Genomic DNA, 12,169 nt, shown 5'->3' on the forward strand with positions numbered 1-12,169 from the left:
TATACAGCATCACAGACTCAACAACTTACCAATAGATTAAAGGAAAGTCAAAATTACTCAAAACAAAATAAAGGAAACAAAACCTTAGTAATTTCTTGGATTTATCTGCCATAATTCAATGTGAGAACACCACACTAATGTATGTGCAGAAAAGAGTATCAAAATTAAAAGAGCAGAAACGATTTATTCATAACTGATTTTTTGAGCAGTGAAAATATTATGATAACAGTAAAATTATGATGTATTTAAAAATGAACAAGAAGTTCCTACATCTCATGTAGCATCCCTCTAGAAATTTTCCTCTTGAACTTACTTGTGGTGCAGTTGTGGAACTCTATGTCATCTATTGCTGCTCCTCCTCCCAGGTGTCCGGTACGAACGCCTTCAAAGATAATTTCAAAATTCCTTAGCTTCCCCAAGTGTATCTTGACTTTCTTCCACTCGTCACCATGAGTTCCTGATTCACTCCATATTTTCACAGTGCCATCATCAGTCTGAAATTTGAATAAATTATATATAGTAAGATACATGTACATATGGATTATCAAATCCAAGTTTTGGGGAAAAAACCCAAACCAAACAAAACAAAAAAGAAGACTTGAAGACAGCCAAGCAGTTGTGTTGAGAATCAGCAAACAGATTCCTTGCTAGGATAATAGGAAAGGCAGTGAAATTAGATGAGTGCTGTGCAAATAATGACCATCAGTAGCAGGTAAAATCTCAGTAGAGAAATTACTTTGTGTGTGATTGAACCACAAAACCATCCATTTTGTTAGAGTCGTATTTAACTTTATACAAAACTGTTCTTTGTTTTTAGAATATATTACTGGATGAAAGGCTTACTCTACCATTTTAAATTGTATCCATCTATCTTTCAAAAGTTGTGACAATGGTGATAAAGGGAGGAAAAGCTAAGAAATATGTGATAACCATAGATGTAGAATAGCTTATTTGAAGGTAAATAAGAATACTCTGGCTCACAAGTACACTAATATATTTTAAAGCTTTTATTTAGACCTTTTATCATACTATCTATCTGGCAAGTCAGAAGTAAACATGCTGCATTTTATAATAGCAGTGCTGGAATGCAGATGCACCAATTTTCCTTGCCATAGAGGATTGATGCATATATACAATGACATCAAAAGGAAATATTTGCCTGAGTTTTGTATATGTCTAAATCTTTTTTTCTTTGTGACTGTCTGAATAACCATCTAAACTGTAAATGAGAATTTTTTCCTACTCTTTTCTTAGCAAAAGCCATTAGCACTCCAGCTGGGGTTAAGAAAAACACTGAGAGATGCATCAAGCAGCTAAATGTAATGCAGAACAAAGGTTCTAAGACTGTTGTACACGAACAAGCAAAATCTAAGGAAAATAGAGACAGCAGTAAAATACACAGGGAAGAAAATTAATTACATTTCTTTATCCATGGTGAACCTGTTAGATCAGATTTATGTTAATGTCTTATGCATATTTATGATGAGAAAATGAATCTTGGTGCTGTAGATATTGTATTCTGAATAAGAAAGTGCAGACAAGCATGCACACAAATATTACATTAGTTTGTGAATCAGGGAACTCACAGAATTGTTGATATCTTTTAGAAGGAGGTCCTTAGACCTAACAAAGCATAGAGACACTTGAAGTGCTGCTTGGCAAGGCTGCTCTTGAAAATCATAATGAACAGTTGAGGAACTTTTGAAAACAATGGCAACTTTACTTTAAAATGCTAAACAGGAAAGAAAAAAAGAGGGATGAATTTCCATAACTTCATGTCAAGTCATAGATATCCAGCTGAATAACTCTATTTCTGCACATAACTAATGATGTTCAATCAGTGGTGATAGCAGCCCTAAGTCATGAGATCTGAGCATACAAGGACCTACAGATGCAAGTTTAGGCGTTGCTTCATCAGTTATGTCTCATTTGTTTAAAGCCAATGACACAGTTCATTAAAGTGAAAATAATATAACAAGACCTTAGTAGTGCTTTGTACTACTAATTCCAGAGTTGATGACAATTGTTAATGAGGTTCTTAATGAGTTTCTCCCAGTGAGACTCCTAACTCTATGTGCCATCACATCAGCAGTCCATTCTTTTAACAGACATAGCATCATAGGTCATCTCAAGTTGAAGAGGACCCATGATGATTTTCAAATCCGACTTCTTGCTTCTTGCAGAAGTACTTAAAATTAAGCCATGACCAAGATCATCACCCAGATGTTCCTAGAACTCAGAGATGCTTCTTGCTGTCATCACCTCCCTGCTGAGCCTGCTCCAGGAACCAACGACCCTCCCAGTGAAGAAGCCCCTTTTGGGCCTATAATCAGTGCAATTGAGGGGGACTGGAATTAGCATGAGTGTAAGACCTTGTGTAAAACATTTCAGTATAGAAACACAGCTTAGAGGGCTCTATATTAACACTGAGCTCAAAAAGGGTAAATACAGTAAATAAAGCTGTTTTCAAAAGTGGTAAAACAGAGTGGCAAATTTATTTTGAACTTATTCCTATTATTCCTGTTCATCAATAACTTATTTCAATAGCTCAGCTATGTCTATTCCATTGATTCTGATATTTTTCAACAGCCTCCAGGCAAATATTTCTTATTATTGGGGTAGTTTGTTCAGTCTGCAAACAACTTTCACCTATTCATGACATGAATAAAATGGATGGTTATGATGAGTTACATTTGGCCTGTTGTATCTCCAACATGGAATACAACACCAAACCTTAGAAAAGGTGCACTTTTAAACATTTTATCCATTTGTTGTATATGAATCCTCTTCTGTCTGCACTTGACAGCTGTTTGGAATACAAATAATTTTCATTAATATTTTTCATAATAAATCACTGATTAATTTTAAAAAAGTAGCTCAGCATTAGTGGTGAATTTAGGAAACTTAAAATGAAGTAGATTAAAATAATGCTGAATGACAAGGGACTTGCCTTACATTCATGCATTTGAGCATGATAGAAAAATTCAAAACTTTTTTCTATCTGAACATTAAACCCCAAATCTATTAGAAAATTAGATGTATCTAAGATTGAATATATGGAGATACACAGAGATAAGTATTTATATAAAATCTGGAGGTGTTAAATGTTATACAGTTATCCAGAGTATGAGGCTCATGTCTGCTGCTAGCTAGATTTTGATTGATCTCACATTTACTTATATTTAATTACATGACATTCTGTTCAGACTAACATTGTGTTTATCACATTGATTTTTGAGTAAAGGATGCTACAAGTAAGAAGTGATGGGGATCACACATTTCTTTAGAAATAACTACATAAAAATGTTGTAGCAATCAATTTGTATATGGTATCATAGCCATAACGTATCAAATCTTTATGCAATTTTAGGCACTGGGGCATTTTTTATACAGCAAGACAATGAAATATTTTTTGTTAAAAAGAATTTTTCTGGATGGAAACTTTATGGCAGCCTCCTTGTACTTCACAAACTACTGAATACGAGTACACAAATAAAATGCAAAAGAGACATCTCTCTTCTTGTCTGGGTTCCACAGACAAAAGGAGTTCCTACACCACAGCAGAGCTTCATAAAGCATGACAGGCTGATTTTTCACTTGCCCAGCTACAGCACTACATACCAGAATGTAAAGCATCCTCACCCAAGAATAACTGCATGAAGGCTGTTCTAATGCAGAGTGCAAAGTCCCTTCAAAGTCATAAGCCCTGCACATTGTCTGCATCAAACATCCAAGGGGAGGTGAGAAAGGAAGAGACAAGCAGTAAACTTGGCTTTCCTCCTCTCCCCAGGCCCAGGGAGTGAAGCTGGCTTGGCCCAGGGCTGTGAGATATACATTTCTGGATACGTGCTTGGCATGAGAGGATCATTGCTTTGCAGATTCCATTTAATGAATTATTGTTTTGTTTTCTGCATTCTTCAACCTTTTAATCTGTCTTGTGCTTTGGCATTTTCTTTCATATCTTTGGAATGTGTTTGCTTCTAAAACAAATACAAATATGGCCTGAGGTGGATAGAAAAATTATTCTGTGCTTTGACCTGCCCATCGCATCCAGAAATCCTTCGATCTCTTTCACTCTTGTACACATACATTAATGTAAAGGAGAGATATGTGAAAGAGATATATGACAAGTAGAAATATGCTCAGTGTAGAGGAGGCTGGAGGTCACAGTGTCACCTTTTCTCTGCTTTTCAGAGGTTATTCTTTTGCTGAGACCTACTTGTATTGAGTGTAGATTTCTCTTCAGCCTGGGCTGGTTGGTGACAAAAGGCCCAGCTGACCTCTGTGCTCCAACTGGTAGACAAAAAGTGGATCTGTGGGTTGACTCTGCTGGCTGTTGGTCAGGGCAGGAATCTCATTTTCCTGCTACTCCTCCAGAGTTTAGCTGCATGTAGTCTTTATGCAGACAGAAATGGTTAAAGGGAATTATTTGTTGGTCATACTATAAGTTTTACTGGATGACTGGACCACAGGATGCAATGGAACACATCCTAGATTTGCATGAGCGTTTCTTCTTTAGACTTACTGCTTCCCAGTATATGGTTTACTATTTATTAGTGCAGACTATCACCAGGCAATACTACTACAAAAAAGCTCCAGAAATTTCCCCAGAACATAATCTTTAGAACCTATTTTGTAATTCTGCACTTTTTAATTCCCTACACTCAACCTGGGAAATTCCAAGAGTTCAATGTTATTTCCAGAGCAAGTAAAAAAAATTGTCACTTCCCAAAAATACACACTAAGACTGCTAAAAGCAGTGTTTTTATTTAAGGCTCTGGAAAGTTATAATTAATTGCACATCACTGCCCTCTGTGGGTTGAACATAGTGAAAGGTCAGGCTCAGGTGAGGAGCCATCATTAAGGAAAACTTGACAGTAAAGGGCATTGATTTGCACAGTGGGCCCTAGACTTCCATTATGGCACATTATGCTGAGTCATAAACACTCAGAAAATGGCAGAATTAGTTCTAAGAAGGCCAAAACCTGATTAGATCTGCAGGTCTGTATGCCCAGCCCTATTGGAAAATTAATATTCATATTCAGAGGATTTTTATCTGCTTTCTGATGGTCTGAGGGGAATTATTTTTTAATGATTTCATTCCATTGCAATTCAGAATCTTCCTCATGCTTGTCTTCATTTGAAGGACAATCTAAAGTGTTTACAGCCTCTCTTTTGAGCACTTCAAGGGGGAAGGTACAATTTACTTGGCTCAATATTCTCCTTAATTCACCTGGGGATAGTAAGAATAAAGGAGAGGAAGGATTTATTTTTTTCTTAGAATTCCTTTTATTTTCTAGCTGAGTCTAATATTTTTTCTATCCATCAGAGACCACCATTATTCTCAAGGCTACATTTCTAACAGAGTCAGAACAATATTAGGAACTGACTCCAAAGCATGCACAAGGAGTATGTGATTTTCCATTACAAGATGTTGCAAAGAAACTTCCTGTGAATACACTTACTTTCTGAGCAATACAGTAAGTATTCCAGATGCAATTATAAAGATTTTTCTAGGAGGCAACCTTCTTAGTTGCATCTGCAATGAAACAGAAATGAAACACAGATTTTGTTCTTGATCTGCACCTCTCCTTCTATTCATATTCCAAGCTGGGTTCAAAATATTTTCCTGGTTCATTCCCATCAGACATTTATTTCAGCAGAGCAACAGGAAATGAATCAGAGCTTACCAAATGGATGGAGGCAATGAAAACATTTCTTAAATATTCCTGGACTCCTCAAACCAAATATACTTGAGGGCTTTTTAATCAGAGACAGAACATTTTCAAAAGATTCATAAAAAAATAATTTAATGTTTGTTATTAATACCTTTAAAATACTTTCCAGATTAACTGTATCAAAAGACTCCCCTTTCTAGATCATCTTTCAGACTTTTTAGAGAAGTAAAACACTTTTTACCTGCTTCTATAAAAAATTAGGAAAAACATCTCTGCTTTCAGTTTGCTTTGAAAACAGTATCTTCCTGAAAAGCTTTGATGATCCAGAATCTTTTAAACATGATATATGTTATCCAAAGCACAGAAAAATAGCATAGAATGAGCATAATGTGACTTTAACTGTCACTGCTCTTTTCTCTAGTTTTGGATGCATTGTTATCCCTCTGTTTTACAAGAGTATTTCAGGAGGGCAGTGTACTTTTCAGGTATTTATTCTTTGTTTAGGACGAAATGTATTTTCATGGTGTGCAAATGAATTAACAAACCTGGTTTTAATGCATTTTTATTTTCCTTGGTGTGATAACATTATTAAAGTCTTTTCAAGTAGTTTAAAAATTACGTACTCCATGATGAGCTGCATTCCTTCCCTGCTTCTTCCTTTTCTCAGCAAGGAGTGGAGAGCAGTCCTGAGTGCTACACGCACATCAAAGGAACAGGAGGTAGTAGGAAGAAAAGTCACACTTTTCTTTACTTGTCCATAATTTAAAGACCTTGTCCATGAATTTGTATTTTCCCAAGTCACAGAACAATTAATATCTTTGCTGACACTTCTAAAATCATCTATATACTTATTTCAGTTTCATTGCTTGAGAGTGAGTCCTATTTGGAGAAGGTTCCAAGCACTTTCCTTCTAGATTTGGGCTGATGCTACCTCTGCACACAGAATACTTGCCTAAAGATCTCACTTCCTAAGCTTTAGTCTCTCATAAGTAGCTTGAAAAAAAAGTACATTACAATACAATAAAACTGAAAACTGATGCTGTATAGCAAAATCTCTTAAAAAAGAGAAAAAATATTATTTAGTCTCCTTCATCTGATGTCATATTCACAGTATGAGAAATTCCATTTTTTTTCATTTCTCACTTATTTTCTCTTAAAATTTTCTAAAACACGGTTCTACTTGAAAACAGTAAATTAACCATACAGAGTTTGATCTTATATTTCATTCAAGCAAACAAAAGCTCTACATGAGCTAAATGGTCAGGAGAATCAAATTATCAAACTTATTTAAATGAATCAAAAAAATGCACTGAAGCCGATATTTGTTCATCCAAGACTTAAAATTCAAGCTAATATTTTCCTTCTGATCCTCTTCCCTATTTTCTTTGTTTCCTTGTTTCTTCTTTTCTCTCTTCTATCTTTCCTTCACAGTAACACAAAGAAAAATGAGAGCAGCCCACAAGGCCATGAAGATACGAGTTATGAGCGAGCACGGCATCCTCTGGCACACCTGTCAGTCTGACAACAATTCCATACCAACAGCTCCCTTAAACAACCCAGCTACCTTATTTTAGAGAAAGGCACATACTTGGCATTTTATGGGCAAGGTTGATATGCAAACAAGCCAAACAAAACATTTGTACATGTTGTCATTAATAATGTAGGAAAATCCGGGCACAGTAGTTGTTATTTATTACTCTGCCCTTAGCTAACGTTTTGAAAATGTGTCGCTCCTATTAAATAATTCTTGTAGTTAGTATTGCCACTACATTTAGAAAATTGCTGCTAATTATCTGAATGTTGAAGCTCTGCATTAAACACATAATTCCAAAATTATTGACTCTTCCTAGATTAGCTCTGAGACAAACAGAAACTATTTCAATGTAGGAAGTGCTTTTAAACTCAAAATTTATCTTCCATCACTAAGCTGAAGGATGCTGCAACATGCTCACTATGCATTCTGAATTTTTCAGCAAATTGAGATAGCAGAAGTGAAGAAATAACATCAAAAGAACAGGCAAGAAAACTGCAAGAATCTACAAAGTAATGTTTCGAAAAGGCAAGGACAAATTAGGGACAAGTATACAACAGGATGATTTTTACTTTAGGAATGTGGTACTGATGAGCTTACTCAAGCTTCAGTGACTTAAATAAGAATTCATGATGCTCAGCAATGAAAAGAATTCATTAAAAATCCAAAATATTCAGTGTTATATTATGGTAGGAACCAGGCAAGCCATTTAGTATGTCTCTGCCTTCAATAAAAAAACACTTAAAGAGTAAACACGAAGCTGATCAAATGACATATTGGAGAAATTATTTTATCCAGGCAACATATACATGCTACCTATGTACATCAGCATGCATGAAAATTTGGCTCCATTCTTAAGGACAACTTACAAAAATCACACAAAAAATTTAATTCTCACAATGCAGTATAGTAAGAAGGAAAACAGCAAGATGAAACAGTGACATTTCAGCTTTCAAGCCTTTTATTAGAGTCTGTGTGTATTAGTCTCAGTAGGTTTTCATAATAAGAGTTAATGACAAAACCCATCCAGCCAACCCTTTAATTTCCTCCTTTGTGTAAAGTTTTAAGATGATTTTCCTTCTCTGAAATATCTTTCCCCCAATTTTCATTTCCTAAATTATCATCACTATAATAAAGGACTACACATTTCAGCAAAAAACCCCCCCATGCATGCTAATGAAAAAAGCTAGATAAATAAGTGTACCACAGATTAAATTCCTTTTTTAAAAATGCACCTGTTTTGTTTGGAAATTTCGACTCTCAGTGAATTCCTCCAGAGCATCAAAAGGCATCAACCCCTCACCCTGCCATGGGTGCCAGCATTTGCAATATTTCTAGAAGTAAAATTCTGAAATAGTAAGACTCTTATTTTTTAATTGCTCAAAGTGATGCATTGAGAAAAGAATTTAAAAGATGCTTTGATAAAAAGGGATTGGAAATTCACCTGGAGACAGCAGTTAGTTTCAAGCAGGTATACATTGCAAGGAAAGACAATTAAATTGCTCATTAAAAAAGGAAAAAGTTACACTTCAAACCCACTTATTTTGGAAATCTGTAATGGGAAGGCAAGAATAATTTGTTGTTTTTCCTTAAATTAGTCTGTGTATTTCACTTTCTTATAACTTTGATTTATCCTGTCACAACTATTAAATCTAATAGATATCATTATAGCCAGCTTTCATTTATAGCCAAGCAAACTTTTCTGACATTTGCATCCTTTTACATTCCCATGGTAGTATTTCTATCAAATATACTTTTATGTGCTTAGGCTCTTAAAAAATATATCTTCATTTCATATGTTATCCTTACCAATTAGAAGAGAGAAATAAAACAACTCACTGTAAAAGAGGATTCATTAGGTACTTTGTACTACTTCATCCTCTCCTCATTTCCTAGCCCTCCCAGCCCTTCTTTCTCCTCAAGTGCATATATTTCTTCTAAATTTCCTGTCATGATCCACCTTTATTTGATTTTGGGTTTTAGATAGCTTAAGGGATATAATTTTGATTGCTTGGATGAAATTTTTTTTTCCTCTCAGTTCTGTTGCTAAGGCTTAGTAATAGTAAGCATTAAAGTCCCTTTATAAGACCATTAGCATTTCAAGCAACTTAGTTCTGTTTTGTCTCAAACCCTGTTACACCTTTGTTTTAATCACATTTTACAGATCTCTTTGGAATGTTCACATCTCTAAGTTGAGACAACTACAATTTTGTGGAAAAGCGCAGCTTTCAAGCTTGTTACAAAATTTCCTAAGATTCTGGACAACTATTACAACCATCCATAGTGCCAAACAGGGCCAGTGTGCTAAATGCTGTGCAATGATAGATTCCATGGATTAAAAAAATAACCTTACTTCTATGCACTACCTACACAAATGCAGAGCATATAGAGTAATAGATGTAACAGAACATTTTATGAATCAAGACCATAAAGTATTTTGCAGACATGAGGAAACCTCAAATCTGTCATGTTTTTCCTCCTATAGGGAGTATTTTGAATACCATACTGAAAGGTGGGAGGCAGAAGTCACTTTCTAAATTTCAGTTCTTTTTATGCATGTTTAACCTCTTTTTTTTTTTCTTTCCTTTTTTTTTTTCCCATTCATTTTTTTCTTTATCAGTTTGGATATGGACTGAGAGAAGGAATACAAGTATCTGAGTAGGAGGTGCATACCCCTAATAACTCTAGAAGCAGTGGTGACATCCATGACAGGAAGGAGGATGGCAGAGCACAGCCCCCTGAGTGCCTGGGGAAGTTCTGTGCTTACAGCCAGCCACAGTGAAACTGGGACTTGGGTAAAACTCTCACCTCAGCTCTGCAGAGCAGACCAGACACTGCCAGGGAGAGCTTGTCCAGGATGCCTTTGGGAGAAAAAGGATAGTGGAGGACCTTTCCTTTCACATGTCATGGATCAAAGTACAGTTTGAGTGACACAGTGGGCAGGCAGGACACAAGCTGTGCTGGCAGGACAACTTCTCTGCCCTGACACTTTGACAGATGCTTGCTGAGGTCAGAAGCATTCTATGCACGGTGTCACAGTGTTTACATGATCAGTTCCACGAAGTGGGAATTATGGAATCAACCTGTGTGAAAGTCCACTCAGCTCTTCGAAATGTGAAGATTTGTGCATGAAGAACTAAAGAATTATCACTATAGCAGCCTTGTAAAATAAAAGCCCCAAGGCAAACCCAATTCAGCTGAGCAAAGTATCTGGAACCTTCCAGAGATTCTGTTTGTTTTAGTCAGTATTTGAATTTGGCAATTCACCTCTAATAACTCTTTGATTCTCTGTATAATACTGAGTAGAAGAAGTAGGAAAACATATATTTACAGAAATTCTGGTGAGAGAAAAAGAAAAAAAAATCGATAAAATAAAGAAAAAAGAAGTACATATCTCTGATGTAAAAAAAAGTATTTAGGAAAAGTAAGGTTCTTTCATATATGACAATTTCATTAAAAGATTAGTAATAATTTTAAGACTGACAATAGTAATTTTTAATTCTTGTACACTGTCATTAAAACCTATAGGGTTTCAATAAATTTTTAATCTGTCACTTCTTCAAAGTGAGAGATCTGCAGGACAAGGATTGACATGAATATTCCTTAATAATCATCAAAGTGCATCATATGCTTTTTCAGATGTATGATAGAGTGATTAACATCAATCAGGTGTCATTCCTACTTTGATGCAGTGGGATGTTCTCTGGGATATAACTGTACTTCTTTCTTTGTGACATCTACTATACAGCCTATTTGTATTCTATTAGAATATTTTCAATTCAATTGTAGCTTTTGGGCTTGTAGAAACATAGAACAGATCCTCTGGGATATTAGATTAACTGGACAGCCTCAGGGGACCCAAAACACTGAGGCTGAAAAAAATAGTAAGTTCTTTATATAGTCAAAACTCAATTAAGAATGTTAAGCTTCACTGTATTGATCCTGGATAAATGAGACATCTTTAAGAGAAGTGTTTAAGTACTGTCTCTATAACATCTAATGGATACAGCTATTTATCTCAGAGAATTCCAAGGAACCAGGTATTTAATTTTTTAATCTGCAGTTATGAACTATATTCCCTAAAAATTGAGGGCTCTTATAACTGACAGATAGTCCTGTAATAAAACACTTCTCTATCCAATGGCCACCACCCAGTATGTTGAAGGAAAAATGAAGTTATAAATATGTACATATACATAGCATGGTAGGGATGTACAAGACAAAATTTGCAGACAGATTCACGAGATCTTGGTATCTGCATTGCCAGCAGCAATATTAAAAATTTAAGTATATGGCAACATTTACTGAAATATTCCAAATTCAAATATTTATCCAGCATTCCTGACGGTGCCCAGTACTGCTCACTGAAAGGTATTATATACACTTACAAGGCTACAGGAAGCTGTAGGGAAAGTAACAGCCACCTTTCCTCTTAGAGATGTTTGCTCTACAATGAGACAAATCATACTTAAAATTCCATTTGACATGGGGAGTAAAACAAAGAGAGATTAAGTGATTGCAGCAGTGGTTGCTCTGTGGACATCTATGACTTTAAGTAATAGGAATTTGTCCCACCCAGACTGGGACAAATTGCATTTTAAAATCTAGTCCTGTGACCTTAACATATTTCATAGGAAAAAACTCTCCCTGCTGTAGAAAGTACAGAGATCTCTTTCTAAGAAGTCTTTCCTCTGGTAACAGACATAATTTTCCAGGAAAAGGCAAAATGATTGATCTAAAAACAAACACGGGAACACATGTCAGCCACACTCCAATATATATAAAAGAATTTTTATCATCTTTTAAAACAAATACATAGAAGATTAAGGTAGAATAGGAAATTCTGTGGCACTTCTTTCTCTTCCATTATTATTTTTTTCTTTTTCAATCAAAATCCCTCAGAGATCCTTCATTTTTTTTTCCCCAGTGCAGCAACTATTACATTACCCACTTCTGCTTT

At 35.4% G+C, this 12,169-nt stretch overlaps 1 protein-coding gene across 1 annotated transcript in view; it reads right to left on the reverse strand.

The window, feature by feature from the left end:
- Window positions 1-12,169, reverse strand: part of MALRD1 (MAM and LDL receptor class A domain containing 1) — a 217,304-nt gene that overhangs the window by 92,479 nt on the left and 112,656 nt on the right. Inside the window, exon 24 of the mRNA XM_077191926.1 lies at window positions 314-494. Coding sequence (XP_077048041.1) covers window positions 314-494 — 181 coding nt within the window. The remainder of the gene's footprint in view (window positions 1-313; window positions 495-12,169) is intronic.

This window comes from Agelaius phoeniceus, chromosome 1 (genome assembly GCF_051311805.1).
Source record: "Agelaius phoeniceus isolate bAgePho1 chromosome 1, bAgePho1.hap1, whole genome shotgun sequence".
NCBI lineage: Eukaryota > Metazoa > Chordata > Aves > Passeriformes > Icteridae > Agelaius > Agelaius phoeniceus.